The 24,036-nt window shown below is 39.2% G+C and overlaps 1 protein-coding gene across 2 annotated transcripts in view; it reads left to right on the top strand.

Annotated features, from left to right (window-relative positions):
• NTRK2 (neurotrophic receptor tyrosine kinase 2) overlaps window positions 1–3,683 on the top strand; it is a 196,123-nt gene extending 192,440 nt beyond the window's left edge. For both annotated transcript variants that reach the window (XM_030237198.2, XM_009097988.4), the window contains one exon: window positions 599–3,683. In XM_030237198.2, coding sequence (XP_030093058.1) covers window positions 599–784 — 186 coding nt within the window. In that variant the 3' untranslated portion in view covers window positions 785–3,683. The remainder of the gene's footprint in view (window positions 1–598) is intronic.
• Window positions 3,684–24,036: the final 20,353 nt, after the last annotated feature.

Here is a 24,036-nt window from a genome sequence, read left to right as displayed (position 1 = left end):
GGAATTTAATTTTTTCCTTTGCATAGCATAAAGTCTGCTCTGGGTAGACCATGAGACAATGAAAAGGACCTTAGCTATCTGCTGAACAGATGTATCATACAGGGTACTGTTTCAGGGTGGTTGTCCATAACCACGGACAGATTAGATTGAAGTAATCAAGGTATCTCTTCATTTCTAGGCAGTCACAAATATCCCCCTTCCATAGATTAGCCACAGTGATACTCATAAGTTTGCAGAGGGTAGAGAGAAGGAGAGGCATTAATGCTCTATGAGCAGGTTGAAAATTTCTCCTCCCTCTGAGATGGTAGTTGGGTAGAGAGAGAAGCTATGGGATTAATTCCCAGCTCCAATTTCCTTATGTGTGGAGTGGTCAATGTGGGCAAACTTGACATGAGTGAAGTTATTGCTCTTTGGCCACTTACATTACAGTGAATTTTCCAGATTGTATACTGCTGCTCATTCATCTGCCTAGAAAAGCAGTCCTTTCCAGAGATGGCTGCTAGCAGTGAGGCTGCTACAGTTAAAGTTAACTCTTCCATGGGTGAACTCTATGTAGCTAGCACAGCTGTGCTGATTCTTTGCTTGTGATTTCTCATAGGTGATTGAGTGCATCACTCAGGGCCGAGTCCTGCAGCGACCTCGCACATGCCCGAAGGAAGTGTATGACTTGATGCTGGGCTGTTGGCAACGGGAGCCTCACATGAGGCTCAACATCAAAGAAATCCACTCCCTCCTTCAGAACTTGGCCAAGGCATCTCCAGTCTACTTGGATATTTTAGGCTAAAGTCTCCTAGCATTTCTTCTACTGGGCTGCGGGAATGAATGTGTTCAACTGCCGCTGAACTACATTAAAATGTGTTCTTAACTTTGACAGTATTAATGACAAAGTTGAGGAGAAGCTTTCAAAGGGCAAGCAATGTGCGCTTCTCCATCTGTAGACACAGTATTGACTTTTTAGACATTACCAAGACATATCTTCTCTCTTTCTCTCAGTTTCTATCTTTTTTTTTCCTTCTCTCCTGTCTTTCTAATCAATTTGGCTTCTGCATTATTGTAACTCTGCATAGACAAAGGCCTTAAAAACCCAATCTGTTATATCAGCAGACTCTTCATTTTGCCCACCACAACTAACAATGCCTTGTTGTATTCATGCCTTTGATGTGGATGAAAAAAAGGGAAAAATATATTTGACTAAAACTTTGTGATTTCTGCTGTATAGCTGCTGGGAGTTTCTATGGATTCACCTCATTTTTTTTGCTTCAGCCTGTGGGTGGAAAAAGAAGACTGGTGTTCTCTTCATGAAGAATGTTCTTTGCAGAGATAAACCAGATAGAAAGAAGACACTCTCGTGTGATACACTGTCTGGAGGACCTTGGGAAATCAGGTGGCATCCAAACCTACAAGAAAACACTGAAGTGATTTGATGGAAGACAAGAAGGGGTCTAGCCATTTCCCTGAAGAGTCTTTCTGAGGACTAAAGGGATTGTTTAAGGAGGTGCTTTGCCAGCACCATTCATTGCCAGAATCAAGTAAAACAAAATAAGATGCTGCCTGCACTGCACGCAATTGTGTTACAACATGATAAAGTAAACACATGCCCTTTTTTGTCTTCTAGTAGGATATTGACATGCCACTGGTGTAAAAATGTTCTCCAGCTAATATTTTTTAGTAAAGGCTGAAGCTAGATTTAGTTACATATGATATTGATTTCAAGATTACATGTTGGAACTAAGGATTTTGATAGGACGAACTATAAATGCTGAGGCAGGTGTATCTTATGCTGTGCTTGTCCAGCAGCATATTCCTTCCTTCCTCAATCCTTTCTTTTTTCTTTTTTTAACCGTGCAAGTAAAACTGTGCATGGTCTTTGTCAATTAATGCCCTTTGTGCAGAAACAATCACTCATCTCGTAGTAGACCCTAGTAGACATAGCAAACTCATAATGATATAACTTATATTTCATTAGAAGGGGCTAATGGAGGACATTAGCCATGTTAAAATGCCTTTACAATGTATAGATATTATAGGCTGATATAACATGAATAATCTAAAGCACGGAGATCACTGGTTATGTTTGAGACATAGCAGGGGATAAAGATCTCTAGAAAAAACAAATTACTCTGTGGTTATGGCTTGCTATTCAGAGTGCAAAGATTCTGACCTCAGCGTCATTTTTGTATTGGTACTATTGCTGTCATAACCAACATACACACTTTATTAAATAATTTATTTTTGGTTGGATTGGCATTGTATGTGTATAACATTTGCATGGCCACTGTGTTGATGACCGCTGCATGGGCATACATGTTGTTTTTCAAACTAGAAGTTGACAATTTGAAATTTAGAGCTAGGATTATTTTTAATATGAATTCTTACAAATGAAAACCTACCTTATCTATTCCTCAAGACTTCTGCCTCCCTCTGTGAGGGGGCGTTATTGCAAAAAAGTGATCTTTCTTTCCATTTTCTCTTTTTATTATTTCTTATTGATATGAGCCAGATCAAAATAGTCCATCTTCGTGTTGGGGATATTTTATTTAATAAATTAAGCATTTTATTTTTGTAAGTGTTCCCATAGCACATTTAATATATAATTTGCTCGCATGTATTATTTATTGAGGCACTTTAAGTTTTTCCTTCAGAAGCTTTTAGAGCTAGCTTATAAAAATTCTGAACATTTTCTGAAGAAAACAGTTCACTGGACACTGATGAAGTTTTACCCTTCTCAATGTCATTGAAAAGGCAGCATTACAAATAAACATGACAGTGTAACTATAAAGCCATACTCAGTATTTCTTTAATAAACTAGATGTTATTTCTTAACTGCTACTGAACTGGAAACACATAAAAAGCCAGAGGAAGATTCCTACAAAATGGGCCTTAAGATTTTATCTAGACTGTCTTGGAAGTTCTCACAGAAAACTAGAAAAAGACTGAGCATCCAGTGAAACCCATTCTCTTGAGAATATGAATGTTATTTTTTAAAGGAATTTGAAATTGATCTTCAAATAACAGTGGTGGAAAAGAAAGATTATCAGAGTCCTCTTACTGTGCAGTGGGAAGAGGGTGCAGTTGGTGGAGGGGGCTGCTAAGTTTCTACCTGCATATTCTGTCTTAGTTTCTTCTGAGGTGAAGAAAAAGGCATCTGTGATTATGCTTTTACTGTAAAAGAGTCTCCAGCCCAAAAGCAAGCAGGTGTGTTTTGCAAGCACTGAAAGAATGTATACCAAAAATAACCACAAGACCCTGAAAATGTACTTAGTGGCATCTTCTTTTTGGTTTACTAGTGAGACTTTTAGAGTAATTTCAGAGAATAAGTAGTATTAAAATGCATTGTGCAATAACATAGCAGTTTGTTAAATTTCTAAAGGACCAAATGTTCTACAGAGCCACCACTTATAACCTTGACGTATATTGTTAGTGTTCTTGATAGTGCATAAAATGTATAATCACAGTAGAAAAGCTGTAAACTGTAGCTATACATAGTTTGCATTTGTTCATGAAAAGATGGGTAAGTGTAGCAGAGTGAGAAGAGAAGAGGAAGAAATATGTTCAAATCACAATGAAGGGTGAGTATATGTGTGTATTCATCATGCTTGCACTGTCAGGTAAATCGTGTACACTGAGTAAGTATGACAATCAGGCTTGTTTAAAAAGTCTTTCTGGACATAGGGCTTTCTGCGCTATGAACTGACCATATATATATATAATATATGTATGTTTGCATATGGCGCATATATATATATATATATATATGTGTGTGTGTGTGTGTATATATATATACACACACACACACACACATAGCATATACATGTATGCCTATGTCTGTTGTATTTTACTTATATATGTGCAGACATGCATGCACATTATGTATGGGCTGTGTGTATATGTATAAATTTACATACACCTCTGTTATTACAAATTATGATTAGAGTGCTATTAATAAATTGATAACGTCTGCTGAGTAACCAAATTTTTTTTCTTTTGATATTTCTTTTTCTGTATTTGTAAGATTCAACTTTCTAACTGGTGTGCAGCAGAGACAGTGCTAGAATGCCAGAGATTTAACAACGAGCACTTTTCTTCCCCAGATGATTGCATAAAAACATTTCTTCCATTCCCATCTCACTTGTTGATTTCTCACAATGAAATTAACAGATAAGCTTCCAAGCTCAGAAAACAGAGTTTGTTTGCTGCCTTTTCTGGGTTTGTGCTCCTGTTGTTTTATTGTTCTAGCACAATAGTGCAGCTCCATTAGCATTTTGTATTTGCCTGCAGTAACTAAATAATTCCAAGAATGAGCTGAACTATTCACACTGCAACATGACTTGGAGAACAAGAACACTGACATTCAGGAGTAATAATAGTAGCATTCTTCGCACTCTGTCCTTCACTCTCAATAGATCTGCAGAACACAGAACTGACCGTGGAGAAAGACACTTGTAAAGCAACAGCATCCCATGATGCCTGATGGAGTGTACACTTTTTTAAAGGACTGCATTCATTTTGACCTGTAAAACAAAAAATCTATATATTGTCTATAGGTTAATAAGTAACTGCTTATTTTTGATTTTTTTTTTATCCTTACTATTTTTATCACTTTCTTTCCTTTTTCTCTTTTCCTGTCTTTCCTCCTTCTTTCCTTCTCTTTTATTTCTTTTTTTCCCTCTCTTTTTCTCTCTGTCTGTACCCTCCCCACCTCTATAAGAGATTGTGGTTGATGTAGACTTTTAGAAACCACTTTGAAAAGAAATTAAATAACCCAGATGACTAGGGTATAATGTATATGCGCTAGAACTAGTCCACATTTGGGGTTTTGTGGCCTGTAACTGAATTTCAAATACTGCTTTAAAATGTGGGGGAGGAGAGAGGGAAGGGACTGGAGAGGAAGTTGGGTTGGGATTGCTAAAGAGAGATGAAGGTTTTGATAGCACAGGAAATTGTATTTTCTTTTTGTGAGGGCTGGAATAAACCACTGCTGCTTTGAATAAGAGGTCCTTTAGAGCTTAGTTTTAAGACACCTTTGTTTGGGCAGGGTGGGGGGATGTGTTGTTCATCGCAAATATGAAGCAAAAAAAAAGAAAAAAGTCTACATGTTGCAGGGAAAACACTGTGAAATTCACAATAGCAACCAAGTGACTATTTTGCCATCTTTTAAACATATGTCTCAGGAGAAGAAATGGGAAATGATGGGTGTGTTATTTTTCCGTCTATGCATTCTGCACAAGGTCTGTGGGGATTTTTTGTTTGCTTGTAGAAGGTTCTGAGTGATGACTGGCTGATGTTTTATAAACACTGAATATTTGAGCAAGGATTATGGAAGCTGCTAGTAAGTGAGGCCATTGATTGGAATACATGAGAAAACAGAACACATCAAATCTATCCAGAGGCCTAATTCTTGCAGCTTATGTATCTTTCTGTAACTTATAGAAAAGCACCTAAGAATGTTTTATATACAAATAATTTTATTTAACATTTATGTTTAATTAAATCACCAATAGAGAGAGAATCAATTAATTATGAAATATTTGTCCCAGCCCTTCTCTCCACCTATACTTTATGTGTATATATTTCTAGATATCACTCCGTTTGTCACTTTAGGTAAAGAGGAAGATATCTACATACAAATATAAATCTCTATATTGTCACCAAATTGTGACCTGGTGTGTAGAGCTATCTTTCTCCTTTCTTTTTTCCTTTTTTTAAAAAATTTATTTAATGTGATGTCTCTGTGGAAATATTTAGTGGTTCTTGTTTTGCAGTTTGTTACAAGTAGTCATTGCTTTAACTTTCATTGCATCTTGGCTGATTTCAAAGTGATGCCTAGGTATCAGTGTTAAAAGTTTTGTTTGTGAATCATGTGACCAGCTTCTCTCAACATGACATGGAAAGTCTCTTGTATTACAGTGTATTTAATAAAAATGATGTCTTACAATAAACAATGTCATCCAAAAGAAAGATAAAATTATTACTTTAAAACACTAAAAATTTTATGTAGTGTTGTGTGTTATTTTCTGTTGTTTGAATGCCTTTGTTTACCTCTATTCTTTTTAGGATGAAATTAAGGAAACATTTGGTATGCTTAGAAGCATGGCAGGTTTGCACTCTAAAACTGTTCATGGAAGCAGTTCAAAAACTGAAGCAGTTCATGGAAGAGTTGACCAAAATTAATAGGACTAAGGAATGGCCATCCTGATGGTAGACAGATTTTTTTGGTCTTTAGTATCCAAAGGAAGATCCTCTTTGCAGTCTTGTTCATTTGGGCTGCTGGCAGCAAACATCTGCTTATTTTCTAGCAGAAGCAGCCTTCGGGTATTTTCTGGCACTTTCCTAAAAGCGTCCCTCAAACTGCAGCCCTGTTAAAAATGTAGTTTTTTTCTTTTTAACTCATGTCAGTCTATTATGAATATATTGTGAACAAATACGTCATGAAATCCAAGTCCTTGATTAAGATTCAGAACATGGACAATCAAAGGAAGGATCAGCAACTGTATTAGTGATCCCTCCATAATCTGGCTTGATCTCAACCAAGCCCTTCAAGGTCAGAGTAAAACAATACAAGAGCCACTTTGTGGGTGTATGTGCTTCCTTCTGCCAAGAGACCTCTTCAAGATTAGATGAGCTAGCTATTACCATTCAAAAGGTCAAAAGAAAATAATCTACTGAGAAGAAGCCTCAGGATGGAATCTGTCCAAAACTGAAAATATCATTAAAACACACTAAGAAATTTTGTTGACAGTTCATGTTCATGCAGTGGCTTAGAAATGCCTTACCTGCTTTCATGGTAAAGTCCTGATGCCTTCTGGATTTGTTGGGTTTTTGCCATCCCAGAAATAAACACCTCTCCACAGGCAACTGGTTGTGATGAAGTCTGTTTGGGAGCAGTGAGAGCGCCAGAAACCCCCAGCATATAGCATCACCTGCAGTCCCATCAGCATGGGTGCATCAACCTGCAGACACTTGCTCATCACTTGGTCACATGAGGGAGAAAAGTTTTGTATCTTCTCTCTTTTCCCACCTGGACATGCATGGCCCTGCAGCATGCATTGTGTATCAGAGCAGAGGTTCAGTTTAAAAGCAGTGACTGGTGCCATTTTTTTTGCTTTCTTTTCACTGCAACTGTAAGGGTAAAGGTGTTAGTTCAGGTTGCACAAGAGGTTCACAAAAGACTAATGAGTCTGATGAGCTCCTGAAGCTCCCAAAACATGTCAGACTTGATAGACTGTTTAGGATCACTCATGCACAGCTCAGTGATATCTTTTCATCACAGCATCTGAAGATCTCTCAGCTTACCAGTACCTATCTCCTGGATAAATTCCGCAGAGAGTTGTGAAACACTGAACAGGTCAGCAAGGAATACCCAACAGAAGTCCTGCACCTGCTCTTGCTAAGTCTCAACAAATTTCCACACCTGATTTCATAGTGAAGAAGTCTTTGTGTTAAATGATTCATATGACTTGAACATCATCTTGATCACTGTATTGCTTTAAAGGTGATTCACAGTGCCTCTTGATTGTTCCCTCTGGCATTTTTGATGGCTATAATAATTTCCTTTTTAAATGGTGAGAAAACTTATGTTAAAAAAAAAACAACATGGCCTTGTAAAGGACAAAAAGAAAAAAATCATGGATCTACTCAGAGCAGGGCAGGCAGACTCTACTTAACCAGCTCCCAGGTTTTGCTTACCAAAGCAGCTTATTAATATTTGTCATAAACCATTGGTTCTCCAGGAAAAATTTCATGAAAGAAAGAAAAATATTTGAAGTAAACACCTGAAGAACTACCCCATTAATTTCTATGCTAAGAGCCCCATGCTTCAACCTGTTGAGCTTAGATTGACATGCACAACAGACATAGAGTTTCTTCAGCAATTCATGTATTTTGAGAGTTAGAAGATTTTAGGGCTTGGGTCTTTTTTTATCAGTGATTGAGTAAAGAATACTAGTAAAAAAGACCATAAGCAAAACAGTGGAGAGGAAACAAATGTTTTACTTTCTTGAACTGATTATCACATCATGCAAATAAATGTATTTTAACAAGGAATAACATTTGAACTAAAGAGCATTTGCTTTTTTTTGGCTGAGTTCTATATTAAATAGAATGCAAGGGAAGAAGACAGATAAGAAAAATCAGGGAGTAAGAGTATAAAATATGTAAAAATTAGACATATAGCTTTGCTGTCTTCATGTCTGACCTTAAAGACAAATAAAATTGATACTTGGAAAATTGTTTACACATATTTTGAGCACTTCTATCATGGAAGAAGGTGTTTCTAGGCCTAGCAGTTCTTTGTTATGATACAATGACTGCTAGTGTCATGGAACGTCCAGATCTGTCACTATCATCCCAATTTTTGTCTTTGGGTTTTTTTCTGAAACAGTTCATTTAAATACACAAAATTTGATATACTGCTATTCAATGTGTTGCAACATGGGCAGAGCTGACTGCTGGTTCATTAATCTGAGTTTTCCAGTTAGCCCAATTAGGAACTGTTGTAAGTAATTTATTGATGATTAGCAGGAGTAGGAGTATTGATTTAACTGGTAACTCCCAGGGTAGGCTCCTGTGCAGGCTAACCCAGGTCCTTCTTTGGAAAGCTGAGGCTGCACAAGTAATAACAAGGCATTCATCACCCTCTGCTTCACAATCTGAAAGCAATTTACAACTGGTCAATGATAGCTGATCAAAGGGGAAAAAATTTCCTCTCCTGGCCACTTTTCTGCTGCCCTTCTACCCAGTAGTACTAGGCCTGGACCTGGGTAATATTTAAATCGAAGCTCTTTTTTTCCCCAGCTTGATTTGGCAGGTCAGAACATCCCAATCTGGCAAAGGTGATCAACTTCACCCTTGAAACAGACAGTTCTTTGCCAATTGGTTTTTGCACATGTAAGTGTCCTCTAATTTCTGAGCCCCGCAGAGACAGCAGATGCTCTCAATATGTGTGAAGGCAGGAGAACAGTATGCTTTGTCCATGTAAGATAGAGGAGAAAAAATATGGAAATGAGAGCCAGCACAGCCTACAAAGCTGACAGAAGCTGGACTTCAGGCCCCAAGTAGTGCTGAGAGGCCTGGGGTATCTACTGAGAAGCAATATGGGAACATCTCTCCTCAGCAAGGTTGTGTCTTATGGCCCCATGCAGATGTTTCCCCCAGATCATCATGCCCCAGCATACATCAGGGACAGACCAGCTGCAACACAGCTGCCCCCACAGAGGAGAGCGTTTGCCTTGGCCCTCAGCCTCATGTGACCGCTGGGCACAGTCCTGGCAAACAAGATGTCCCTGTCCTCAATTGTCTGAACTGATTTGGCTTGTGCCAAATTTGGCTCATTTGGCTCATTCACATCCTGACAGAAGTGAGGAACATGATTCCTTTTCCTTGGCAAACACTGGGTGAGCTGCTTCTGCGGTGAATTGGGACAGTCCCATGTTATGCTTGCAGAGGTGGTGTGGTGTGTCTCTAGCATGAGCAGGGTGCATATGTTTGTGGTCAGCTTGAAGCCTGTAATACTCCTTGACTCTTTCCAGTGGCCTTTGTATCATCCAGCGGCGGACTGATATACTGGAGGGGAGGAAGGAGGCAACACTCTTCCACTGAGGTGTGCAAAGAACTAAGTGTGTAACAGTCTTGGTCTAAGGAGAGTGGGAAAATATGTTACTCACTGAGATGGGAGGGTCCTGTCATTCTGTCCATCAAGAGCACTGCACACAGCTGCCCACACTCCCATATTCATGCACTGCAATGGTGTCAAAGCACCCAGTCACCAATGAGAGAGCTGCAGCACTGCCTGTCTTGGCATGCACGGACTGGTGCTTGTGATAAGGGTTGCATGATCTCAGGAGTACACCCTCAGTTTTGGGTGAACATGCTGGCTGGGAGGTGCCACTCATTGACCCTCAGGTACTTTGATTGTGTTTGCTGTGCAGTGAGATGATGACTGCCTTTGTCCCTGTATCTTGGTCTTTGCCATTTTTTGGGTGTCCTGCGCAGCTGTTTCACTGCAGCTCAGCTAGCAGTGAACTAGATGACTCCCAGATGAGCCAGGAATGGACATCTTGTCTCTGCAATACATTGTCTAACTTCACCCTAGCATGGCAACTGATAAATCCTTCAGTAGCATAATGTAATGCCTGTCCTGGTTTTATTGCATCCATTAAATTTATGAACAACGGAAGAACCGATATATGGCTTGTCCTAGAGATGAATCATTCCTTGGAGATACATCATGTTTGACTCAATTTCTCATCCTGGTGACCAGCTGGGTGGCAGTAGCAGTATTTGCACCAATGTGCCCCACCATTGTGAGGGAAATGCCTGCTCAGCCAGGGGCGTTCTCATAGCTCTTGCTGAAGTTGGTTTTGAGAGCCAGACAGCAGCATAGGTAGAAATACACTAACAGGGCCCTGGACAGAGTGGTGCCAGGTGGGCAGAGGAGCAGTCCTGCACTCCGCATGCAAGCCACTGCTCTTGCTGCAGCTGATCACTGTTTCTTACAGTGTCCATTCATTAGGTGATTTTTTTTTAAGCTGTGGAGTTAGTCTATTAAGAGTACCACTGACATGCCCAGCTCCTACAATTAACATTTCAAGAAAAATCACAGCCAGGAACAGCAAGCCTTTAGGTGACAAAGTAAGATAAACATACGGATCTCATAGCCCCTGCTCCCCTCTCCTACTTCAACCCAAAGTGCAGGGACTTTGGCACAGAATTTGTCTTCCAGGTCCTCAAAGCAGTTACACATGTAAGTCTCTGCAAATGATCCATTATGAACTCAGGTCACACCTTTCTGCTTTGGATTGGCAAATTGTGTGGGCAAATGTCACTAGCACCAAGGGGTTTTAGCAACCCAGAATCTAAAGAGTCTTGGATAAGAGAAAGCAGATGGAGACTAAACATGGTGCCTTCGATTCTGCAGAGGCCACAGAATAAATATGCACTTCGTTTGGTTAAAATAACACCTATTGGCAGTAATTGTTGTTGGGTTTTTTGCCAGTGGGAGTCTAATCACTCTGGCAAGAGCTAGGTGAGCCACAAGCTGTTACAGTGTGCTTTTGGCTCATCTCGTGTTGTACAACCTCACAGATTTCCATACTAGAAAATTATGAAGGGATCAGTAATGTTTGCAATATGAAACGGATATTGTGGGATATGCAGCTTTCCCAAGCTATGCAAAATTCTATTGCACCATCAGACAAATTGCTTAGTGGTTATTTTTAGACTAGATTTGTTGTTTAACACCTATGTGACTGTGACTCGGGGCAGGGTCCAAAAATGGCTTTTCCAAGTCAGAATGGCACATAAGGCAAATTTGGCTGCCAGTTCTTTTTGGACAAAGTTAACATTTTCCTTAGAAAGACTGAAATACAGCCAACGGACATGAATATTCTAGATTTCGAGTCTGTGGCACCAACAAACCAGCCTAGCCTCCGCAAAACTAGCAGCATACAACTGCAGAACTGGTGTTGTTGAGGACTGTAGAATCCAAGCCAGGAGAGTGTGGGCTGTGATGTGAGCAATGGGGATGTCTTTTGAGACCCTGCCCAGGCATTAAACCCTACTGCTATTTTGCCTTCCAGAGGTCAAAATCCAGAAATCTCAGTGGAACAGGTTGAATGCTAAAAGATTTGGGAGGGGATTTGGGAGGGATAATCTCATGCCAGACTAAAAATTGAGCCAGAGTCAGCCTGAAAAACCCTGAAATTGACAGTCTCTATCAGTTCCTTGAAATGCTAGCAAAGCCCTTGCATATAAACTGAAAACAACAGTACTAATGAAAGGCAGGAAAGTGCACCTGCTATTGTATTGATCCTTCAGCCCTATTACTGACAGCATTGAATAACACTGTCACATTGAGGTAACCAACCCTTCCCTTCTGTTATCTTCTTTTCAAAACATGCCAGTGATTAAATCTATGTGGGCAGCCAGCATCTTGGAAAATAATGCAGCACATATTTATTGTGTTGTACCTTAAAAAGACACTACCAACTGCCACCTCACCTCCGTTCTCACCCTGCAGCTGGCAATTCCCTGGTGAGAAAGACATACACATCAGTTTGCTTTCTAGTGGTGCTTAGGTGAGGTTAATGCTAGCCACCTTCCTCTTACTGGTTACTTAAAGTTTCTGCATCTTCCACTCCTTCTCTGACAGAAAGGCTTTATCAAGAGAGATGATTTACTGTGGAAGTGCCTCTTAAACAGCCCAAATTCAACACACATCAGTATCTGTACAATAAATACAATAGACTACTACTTAAAATGCATTGTTCTGCATACATTGGGTGATAATTTGTGCAGAGGGCTGCAACTAACTCTTATTCATTCAACTATTGGAAAGTAATTATTCAAATGAGAAATGCTCTGAGCTTGGGAAGGAACACAACTGACAAGTGATTAAAAAGGCAGCCCTCCAGTTGCTAAAATAGAGCCAGTGATAAGGTAGCCATTGACAAAGAGGCTGATACACCCGTGCTGGGTGCTGGATCAGGCCCATACTCTCAGAGAAGTGCAGACTTTCTGTGTGTTTGAAGAAGGCTGTATTTTATTTCGTAGGAGATCATTATTGGTATACCCAGTTGCTGCCAGACCATAGAAAGTCAGGATACACAGCCATAAGCCAGGCAGAGGGAGTTCAGCCGAGTTCCCTCTCCTGAGATGGCAGGCATTAAAAGACAACTAGAAAACCAGTGATCTCACTCAGTTGTGAGTGAAGACAAGACATGATGTGTTTCACACCGAGGCGTAGGTCTTCCTAGTTTGGGTTGGGCGGGTCACAGCTGAGCCAGACCACCAAGAACAGTTCACAGCAAATGTACATTTTTGTATATCTCCTAGATCAAACAAACAACTGTTCTGCCTCAGACTGGAGTACAAGACACAGTGCAGATTTTTCCAGCCTGTTGCTCTGCACTGGGAAACCCTTGCATCTCATTCGGTTGTCTCTGACACAGTGGGACTTGCACTATAGAAGTGTGCAGACCAAGTTGTTCTATTGTGTTGCTTAGCTGAACATTATGTTTGTTTTTTTTGGTTTGGTTTTTTTTTTTCTTTTAAAGAATACTGTGTGTCATGCTTTGGCACTTGTAGAAATCATGACAAACTGATATTCTGTGGTTCACTGCTCTATTTCACCACAAGCAGGGGAAGGAAGATCTGGAATGAATATCTATAATGAACATCTTCCACCTCTCTCCAGAAATAAGTGGTAAAAATTTCTTTGATGTGATTGGTGAGATTGATGAGATTTGCAAGAGATTAATTAATTTATACAGGTGATCCAATGCCAGTCTGTATGATTTGGTTGAATGAGCATAGGGGTTGTTGAACAAATTTTCCATTCATTTCCTCCTTCCTTAGTTAAATAATTGTTGTTATGCGCTGACATACCCATATAAATGACATGCTGAAGACAAGACAATTTACCTGGCAGTTCTTCCAAACCCAATTCTATTTGTTATCTGCATAGTGATTAGTATTTACTGTTGCTTGTGGTGCCACTGAATGAGCTCAGTGAGCCACTACCATGAGGACCTCTGCCCCTTGCTGCTTCACTGATTCGTGCCACAGCAGTTTGCTCAGGAAAAGATTGCCTTCTCACATGCTTATTCATCCCTTTATTACAACTGTTCATACAGTTACCACTGGAGTTCTATTTCAATTTTAAAAATTAAAAAAAAAAAAACCCTAAATAACATAGAATGTAAAAAAAAAAAGTTATCAGTGATACAGTTTAATACTGCCTTTTACTTGCTGTTGTTAAAAATGCATTATTTCAGTGAAGAACTAGATCACTTCAATGCCGTTGTACAATAAAGCAAAAAAAAATTACAGCTGTATGAATTATGGCAAAATACAGTCGTACTCTGGGAACAAACAATATAAGGTTCAACAAAACAGAAGTGACTTGTTTCACCTGCTTTCAGAGAAGAAGTGGAGACAAAAGAATTCATGCTGCCTTTATTAAATTTCATAACATGAAAATTGATAGTGTGTGCTTAGTCTTCAAGGGAAGTGCACTATCCACTGGTGTTTTCTCACTGTCAGACAGTTCCTTAAGCTTTCCTTAAAGTCAGTGGAAATCCTGCTGCGGCTTTCAGGTGGCTCTTAATCTGACTACTGTGCACAGAGTGCATTCACACACCCTGGGCTTGCAAAAATCTCCCAACAGATATAAAGTTTCCACCAAAAAGAAACACTGAGACACTCTAGACACAAATGTATGTCTTTTCCTAAATCTGAGATAATTACTGCTTTACTGCTCAGTTGCTCATCATGCTCATCAGCTTTGCCAGCACCAACAGAGGCAGGAACAGAGAAGTAACAAAATATCGTTGAGTTCCTCAGCAAATCCTTACTTCTTAAATGTTGCATTTATCTCAAGTAGTACTGTAAAACAGGACTCATTTCAAAAAAAGGCCAAAAAAATCCTGGTTATGGCAGCACCTATCATGAAAGAAATGCCTCAGTAGTACCCTAAATACAGTCCTAAGTTTTCAGACCTCAGGAGGATAAAATGAAAAATTGACAAATCCCATGTGGTGTGATGAAGGTGAATATTGCATGATTACATTTTTCAAGATGTAAGTGCTGAGAGCAACAGGAAATAGGAGCATGTTCTGGAAGCAACAAAATAAGATAACCCTCTGCAGTTTAGCTGTGTAACATTACCAAAGCTTCTTGTGGGCAGTAGGAATGAAAATTGATTGAAGAATTGCTGGACAATACATTGGGGAAAAAAAACACCAAAAAATTTTTAAAAGTAAGATGCCATTACACTGGGGAGGTACCCCATCAAAGGGTTTACATCCCACATGAGGGTGGGAAAAGACTCAGTTTATTTTTCTGTGTTCCTCCTGTCCATGTCCTTCTCCAGGCACCTGCTACAAGTGGGTCCTGGATTTGGGATACCTTTGATCTGTCAGGGTACAATCCCTCACATAGTTATTTGACTGCAGACTTGATTTTCAGAAGTACAATTGCTGACAATAAGAATTTCTCATATATTGTGAAGTATTAGTTGCAATGCTAACAATACTTTTTAACATTAGTATCTACACAATATTGCTTTGAAGCGAAATTAGTTGTTTGGTTTTTTTTTTAAATATGTAGTTTTGTTGATGAACAAAAAAGACCTGACAATGAAATTTCATGTATTTCAAGCAAACTCAATCTTAAAGAAAAGTCTTATTAACATGGAGATTAAAGGGATTTAAATAGTCCATGCTCTTACTTCTTTCACTATTGATTATTCTTTGAAATTTTTAATGGTTTTTGTATAACTGGCTTTCTATTTGTTACTTTATGTCTCATATAAAATTTGCTTAGGATTTACTGGAATCTCTAGTGACAATGACTGTAGCAATATGTAATGCACAGAGTGCACAAAATGATGGAAGAGAAATATTTGTGCTCATACACTTTCAGTTATAATTGAGTGATTTTCTTTGAAATTACCCAGCTGCTCAACTCCTATCCCCAAAGTGACTTAAAAAAACATCTCAATCAGGAGTTTGTTGTAGCAATGACAGGTTAAAGTCCTCAAGTTTTTTAAGGCAACTCAAGAATTATGGAACTACACTGAAGATATAAATGGAACTATATTGTATAGTTCCCCTATTAAAAGTCAGATGGAAAAAAAAATGCTGCAGATTGTAAATCTCTGTTCAGGTCCCTTTGTTGCTTTGCAATGGTCCCCAAAATCTCCCAGGGTCAAGGTCTCTGCTTCAGGTGGTACTGTTACAATCTAGAAGGCTTCTCACACAAAAAGATGATCATGTCCCAAAGCTTTCAAACCTGTAGATTATATGTGAGGAACAGGTTGTTTATGTGTTGTATATGCATTTATAAATCCTGTCTCCATACCAAGTCAAGTGAGAAAATGCTCCCTCTGCAGGGATGGGCGGGACAGCTCAACGCTATCTTCACTTTTGGAATTTTCAATGCAACTGCAGCTTCCTTAAAACTCCTACATGCTTATTCATGTATGTTCATAGTATGTTCTTCTTTAAAAAAAAACCAAACAAAACACTGTCTTTCCCAAAAACTTCTTAAGCCTGGGATAGAAAGAAATATATAAGCCATTAGCTCCAAAATTAAATTGTCGTGCAAAGTATTACATAATTGATTTAGAGAAATAAGAAAGAAAGAGAAAAAGCCCTAAAAAAAAAAAACAACAAACAACAAAGCTTCCTGCTGTTTGTTACCACCATGCAGCAAAAACCACAGTGCATAAACAAAATATTCATAATTATCTTTAAAAATAAAAACAAGGATTTTAAAAAAAAAAGCCACCACGTAATAGAGAACAACCACTTCACTGGTGTTTCTGAAGATGTTTTTTTGGTGAGATTTGGAAACAGAGGTTTACACTGAGAATGGCTACTTAACTAGTGGTCATAATGTTATCTCAATGCACCAGACAGAAAATACTATAGATAAATGAGCAATGATTTTGGTCTGTAGTGGATCCTGGACTGATTTCTGGGGATAATATAATCAATAAATAGCAGGAAAGAGTGAGGACAAGTGCATCTTATGCCACAGGAAAACATTTTAAAATCACCTGTTTATCAGAAATCATTTAAGGGATTGGATTGAGACAAATTAATAGTAAATCCCACTAATCTTTCTGCAAAAAATGTACTTTCATTCAAAGTAAGGTGGAGTCTTCATGTTCACGTAGCCTGTGTTTTTTGTCTTCAGAAACACTGTTGAACAAGAGCATTGCTTATTCTTGATGCTTTTGCAGTCTCCTCCACTTGTTTGTTCACTTCTTTGTTCACTTGTCTTAAGCTCTGAGTTTGGGAAGGTAAATGTCCTGGTTTAGGGCAAATTTGGGAGAGAATCCCCAAAAAGGGCTTCTCCAAAAGCAAACCCACACGGCCCCTCCCCCAGTTGGTTCGGGAAGAATTCCTCGGAGAGAGGTGGAAAGAACCTGTTTATTTGACAATCACAGCACCCCCCAGCACACACAATAAACAATACCGGATGACACCACTCTTCCACTGCTCTGAGAAAGATGACAAATTCAGAAAAGTCTCTCCTGGGGGTTTGCTGTTATCAGTCCCTCCGGTGCTGAGGCAGCTGCTGCAGTCCCAAGGTGTAAATTCTCTTTCCGTGTTCTGAATCCCAGTCCGGAGCAGTCAGCAGGTCCAACGGGGTGGGGGGAACAGTCCAGAAAGGAATTTGGACTGTTTAGCTAAAGTAACTAATGAGAAGGGGGGGAAAGAAGCAAGAGCAAGCAAAGCAGAAGCGAAGCAGAAGCGAGAGCAAAAGCAAAAAGCAGGGCAAAAAGCAGAGAAGCCGCAACATGCACTGGTGCTATCTGTATGTCCCGCCGAGTAGCTGATAAGAGGCCCAAAACAAAACTCTCACTCTGCCAGTCTTAAAGGCACAAAATATAATATCCAGCATAAATTACATACACATGAATGGGGATAACAGTCACCCTAGGACAGTAAATAAACAAAAAAACCCAACACATATAAAGTACATGATAAGTTAGGTGAACCGGAGGATGCAGATGCAGAATATTGCAGATGTGACAGTCCATCTCAGCAGGACATGTAATGAATCAGGCAGAAGGGGTGAAAAACATTAGCAACCTGAGATAAAGCTACCTGTAATGTCATAAAATCAGGTTCCTGTGAAGAAACATTTGATTGTCTTAAGGAACTGGGAAGCTGCAGGATGTTTCACACTCTGCGGTCACTTGTGCTTATGCCAGCAAGGTAGCAAGAGTATCTGTAGGTAAGACTAAGAGAGCCAATCTGACACAGGCATAAGGCAGCCAGTTTATATGTTGCCAATTTTAGAAAGCCACCATTCATCCTGTTAAGCTATTTATACAGTGATAATATTCTGAACGTAGAGGTATTTGTACTAGGAGTTTCCTTATCTTACGCACTAAATAAACATTGCATGCCACCTTAATTGTATTTAGCAGACAGCTAATTTATTCCCAGCTGATCTTGGGAAGCTATAATTCATCTCAGACATGTGAGCAATTGCCTCCTCTTTCTGTAAGGAGAATACCATGTAGAAATGCTACAGGATACTGGGATATTTGCCATAATAATCACTGATGAGTAATGAGCCCCATCCCAGGGAGGTTTGACATAAACATTGTGCTCTTTTAATACAGTGACATAGTACTTACAGTTCAGGAGTGAGTCGTCATTATCAACTGAATCATAAGTAGATTCTTTTGTTATTCATGCTGATTAATAACCCTGTATTCTGTAGGGCAAATGGACTAGAGCAAAATTATTAAAATTATTAATAATTGGAATTAAAAGCTTTTCTAAATTCCTGTATCCACAATACCTAAACAAAAAATAAAATTATAACATACCTCTCAAACTATGAGCAGGGCAACTCAGTATTACATTTGCATTTGACACACTAATTTAAGCTAATGTTTCCTTTAAAACCTTATATATTTATCCATTTATCCCTGTGGCTTTTATAGTATCATGTGGTCTCCTGATCGTGTGGCTCCATCTCTCATAACTATCACCAGATAATAAGGGCAGATAGGTATAGAGGCAGAGTATTGCCAGTAGAAGCAGGAAGAGAGGGATGTCATGCATGGTTGCACACATCCCTCTTTAAAAGCAATACAAGGCAAACATCTAGAGCTAGCTGGCACATTGTCCCTCATATCATCCCTCATCCCTAACATCTTTTGGAGCACCTTTTGTCAAAGTAATCACAAAGCTGCTTACAACCTTTTCTGCAACCCAGTTGCCCAGGGTTCTCTTTCCTTTTGTTCCTTTTTACTTACAGATTTTTTTTTTCCCAGAGGTTGCTAGGAAATACTAACAACTGGGTACTTAAGAAAGTAAAAGAAGTGGCCAAGCTCAGGGGAGGAAGGCATCTGGTTGGACTTCTCTTGTCTGGGAGTTTGTCTCCAAGGGGCAGAGATACCGCAGGAACTGGACAGGTAAGGGACAGGGCTGGGGCAGCTGCTCTCTCTCCCTCTCCCTCTCTCTCCCTCTCTCTCTCTCCCTCTCGGCGTCGGATGACGGTGCACAGAGCTGCTGCTTGGGGAAGGGAATTCACTCCTGCCTCCAATGTCCAGCCCGGAGCTTCTTCTTATGCCATGAGGGGAGCCTCACTGAACTGAGATCTTATTATCACCCACCTCACTAAAAAAGGGACCTATCCCCGACTGCTCGGCTGCCCGGGATCCTGAGCTCGCCTCTCCCCGCCCTGCTGGGAGCTGGGCTGTTGCTGTCCTGCTCTTGTGGCTTCTTCGGCATTGCTCCAAGTTTTTGCTGCACTGCAGCCCGCACCCCCTGCCTGCCGAGACTCCTGTCCCGCCTCGGTGCTCCTCAAAGTCCTGCTGGGACAGCGGGACCGGCTGTCCCAGGGTTTGTGAGGCGAAGCCTCTCCGCCATCCCTTCCCGCCACAGCGCCCCCTGCAGCCGCGGGGGAGTCACGGCGCCTGCCCCGCCCCCCGGGAGCCAGCAGCGCCCCCGCTGGCCGTGCCCGGAACTGCAGCAGAGGGAAAGGGCCCGCGGCCGAGAAGGCGGGGCCTGGGCTCCGGGCTCGGTCTGGGGTCAGCGCCCGGCCCTGCGGGTTTGTGTGCTGGGTCATACAGCCAGGAAAGAAATGCTACTCCTGCCCTCATCTCTTTGCCTGAGAGCCCCTTCGTTTCAAGATTAGAATAATTCAGTGGGAGAGGGTTTACATTTTCCATTCCAAGGGAGGCTCCTTCCCTAGCAGACACCTGGCTTTCAAACCACGAGGTTCCAAAACCAACTGGTTCCAAACACTCCTTTGCCCAAGTAAATGGGGAAAACGAAGGCAAAAAGCCTCCTTTAAATAAAAACCCAATGGAATTTAAAATTTCATGGTGCAAACTAATTTTTCTCAGTTGTTACGAAAAGGATAGTTTAGAACATTTTTGGAAATTTAGAACATTATTGGAAGGATAGTTTAGAACATTATTGGATAGTTTAGAACATATCCTTTAAATAAAAACCCAATGCAATTTAAAATTTCATGGTGCAAACTAATTTTTCTCAATTGTTACGAGAAGGATAGTTTAGAACATTATTGGAAATACCATAGAAGAAAATTAAATTGAAACTGAAATGAAGAGAAAACATTAATTGTGTCTCCAGCTAGTGAAAATTCCCTACCGAAAAATTTGGTACACCAAGAAAATCTTGTACTTTCCAAAGTAGTAATTGTATTTTTATCTTTATCTATTAGCATCCTCAAATTAGTGCCAAAATTGTAACAATGGGTGAAATCACCTTGAAGAGGACAGGTGGCCATCATTACAATCTCCATACATTGTTCACAGAACCTGAAAATCTCATCAGAAAGACAAAGGTTCATACTAGATTAACAAAAGCAGTGAGGTTTGATTGACAATCTTAAAACTGCTAGATATATTACACAAATTCGTGCCAAGAGCTTAATTTTGTTTTAAGACAATTTGAAATCTTTTTTTCTCTGTTTTGGGCTTTTATTTTCATTTCTTCCTAAGGGTGTAGGAACAGACTGCTGAGTTCATCTGCTTTATGTCAGTCAGAAATATCTCTGTTCAGAGAAGAGGGAAAGAAATATTGCTAATGGAAAATACTGATTTAAGGAAAGCAGCCCAAATTATTCTGAGCATATGATAATTTCTCCTCAGTATTTGAAAACTAATAAAACCACTGAAAATAAACTATTTAAAAGAGTAATTAAATCCATAAAACACAAAGATTGAACTTTCAATTGGTTTTGTAAAATTCACAAGAAAACTTGCCTAATAACAAATTTTATGGAGATGTATAATTATTCCAGAATTTTAATTCACAAAAAAATTTTCTTCCTTCCTTAAATTTTCCCAAAGTATTTCAACTTGACTGAATGGAGTAATGGACCAAGACTTTATAATGTTTATCAAAGCATATGACTATAATTTTTAAAAGGATTTAAGCATTAGTTAAATCAATGACATCTTCTCAAATTTGGTGAATTTCCCTGATAAGATTTTTTTAAATTACACTTTTTTTGATGGCAATAGATATATTTAAGGTTCTCTTTCTTCTAATTAAAGTCCCACTGACATTTTAGGGTACAATTCAATTGCTACTGCACATTTGAAGTGCCTCAAAAAACTTAAGAACCATTAAAAAAGAAAGTTTTACTTTCCTTCATAGATGCTTTCATACTGCAGAGAAAAGAAAGCAGAGCAAAACTAGGCTGAAGTCTGTTGTCTCACTCTGGCATGGCTCAGACTGTGTGCCAAAGCCTAGGACCTTTCATTTTTGTATGTAAAATGTGTTAATGTGTCCCAGGCAAGCCCACAGGAGTATTTGCAATGAGCTGACTGCCTGAACTCAAGCCTCAAATCAAATGAGACATTAGTAATCAAAAAGATGTTTAAGGATGTTTTTGCAATTACATTTTATGCCTATAAGTATTTTGGACTGTGGTATGCCACATAATTTTATAACTAAATATTTTCCAGTCATTTATTTTTAAAAATCAACATTATTTCACTATTTATTATTTTAATTATTTTAAATTTTAATTGCACTAAATTTTTGCAATTGTAAAAATGCCCCATGTATTTTACACCAGCACAGAAAATCACATATACACAAGTAAGCAAATGCATAAGTACTATTAAAATTTCTGTGCTTTTTTTATAATCAGCATGTTCTTAGTATAATGGTACAGTAGAGTAAAGCATCCAGTAAATTTTTGTAATAAAATATAATTTATCAGCTATACAATAAGACCAAACATGTCTGTATGTATGTGTTTCTACACAAATAAATCAAAAAATCTAGCAGTGATTTTTCTAGTCAGCAAATTGTATCAGCCTCTGATTTTGTATATAACAAAGTAAGCTGCTCACTCTCATGGAGGGCAAGAAGGGATAATTGTGTTAAATAATTAATTAACAGGATGATAGTGTAACAATGATATCTGAACAATACAGCAGAATTTCAAAGTCTCATCTGGAAATAAACTGTACCAGTGCTTTTGCTGATTACATTTAGATATAATTTCCAATACATTAGAGAATTTACTATGCCCTTCAAGAGCTAGGAATGCATCAACTCAAGGCATTTAGTTTTGAAAGTATTTTAAATATTACCAAGGAGACAATTTTCTTCCTGTCTGATGATGTCCTTTTGGCTCCAGTATCAAAATCATTACATGTGTTTTGTAACCATAAAACCATATCTGAATGCCTCATCCTTCACAAATGCAAGTTAAACTTCACTTGTGATTAAATTTGGATGAAAGGATATTGCTAATTTCTAACAGACTTGATGGACATCTGTCTTTGTTGTGATGCCTACAGAAATTGAATCCCTTAACAAGTAAATCACTCTGGACAAAAATGCTAATAAATGGGAGAGCTTTATGGGATGGAGAAGAAAAGCATGTTCCCCATTGTACAAAGCCTCTGCAGCAAGGTGTAGCCAGCTGATGAAGTAAACAATGAGACTGGTTTTCAAATGAGAAAAGCAGTCTTCAGGCCTCCACCTACCTAAAATAACCATGTTTAGGTTATTGCTCCTTAGAGTTTCTACAGGGACTTGTGGCTTGTTCAGCCCTGGAGCAGTGCTATGCTCAGGCGCATGTACAGCCCCGCAGATGTGAGTACAAGGTCACAGACTTCCTAACAATCAGTTTGGAAAGTCAGATTCTCTGAAAGACACACCTTTCTGGGGGCAAGCTAGCCAGGACAATGGAACCTCGAAGACTCCAGAAAAAAAAATTCCTGAAAGCCAAGTCCCATGCATCACTACATTGTGCCACTCCTGACATGCATGGGACACCAGGTATGAACCATTTCTCATCCACCTGCAGTGCTTCTGGCCCTGAAATTGTCCCAGATGCTGCTATTGCAATGAAACTGGTGTGGAAAACTCATAGCCAACTCAAGTCTAAACCGTCAGCTAGATCATTAGGGCAGCTGTGAGAAACAATTTATGAAGTTTAAGGTCAGAAGGGACCATTAGATCATCTAGTTTGACCTTCTGTACATCACAGACCATTACATTTCATCTAGTTATGACTAAATCTTTCTCCATTAACTCTGTTTTATTTATGTGTGCTCTTTTGTCAGGCAGCTAGACCTAAAGTTAACACAGGGAGAGGCAAATACTTGTCACTTCCTTAGAACTGTGTCTAATCATTCATCTTGGGTAAGGAAAGATGTGTCCTCAGTTTTCATCTAAATATGCTGGACCTTTTCCCACATGCTGGCTTGTACCCTGCATCAAAGTGCAATGTATCTTCAGATTATTTCTTGAGAGTTTTTTTTTTGTTTGTGTTTTTTTCTTCTGAGTATTCCAAAATTTTCTAAGATAAGGAAAATTTATTCTGGTTTTGTCTGGAAGATACTCTGCTTGTTTCAGTCCTAATATGAGTTTTGAGTTTCTTTGGGTTTTTTCAGTGATATTTGACAGCTGTGAAGGACTCTAGTAGTCAATTTTGCACTGTACAGAGAGATAAAATTACCTTAATCTCCTCTCCTAATCACTTCTTCCTTGTTTATACACTCATTGCTCTTATTAACTTTGTTATCACATCAGTGGAATTTCTCATGTTGAATTGCTTTTTGCATTGTGACCTCTAATGCCCATTGAGGGCCATTGAGCCCAAGTATATGTTTTCGTGTACTTTCCTGCCTACTTTGCTCTTCAGCATACAATCTAGCCCTTATGTACATCCAGGGCTCTGTTGTATGGATTTTTTTTAATCATTGTACTCATTTCTGGGGTGAGCAAAGGATCAAACTCCTTAGTATGCTCCCATAAATGGTTTGTTTCAGCCTCAGGCTGAAAATGATCACATTAGAATTGAAAGTGCTAAGGTACCACAAAGTAACCCTGGGGTCCCAGAATTAAAGGCATATTTAATACTTGATCAATCCTGGGACCTTAAGCATTTGCAATTCATGGTCCAAAAAAAATCAGGGTCTTGCATGTTGTTGCTGTTCTTAATTTTGAGTCCTCTTGATCTGTGAGATCACATTTTCTGTACTATTTCTATTCAGCCTGAAAACATGAAAAA

The sequence above is a fragment of the Serinus canaria genome, chromosome Z (assembly GCF_022539315.1).
Source record: "Serinus canaria isolate serCan28SL12 chromosome Z, serCan2020, whole genome shotgun sequence".
In the NCBI taxonomy this organism is placed as follows: domain Eukaryota; kingdom Metazoa; phylum Chordata; class Aves; order Passeriformes; family Fringillidae; genus Serinus; species Serinus canaria.
The sequence above is the reverse complement of the archived record's forward strand: the minus strand, read 5'-3'. Positions and strand labels throughout refer to the sequence as shown.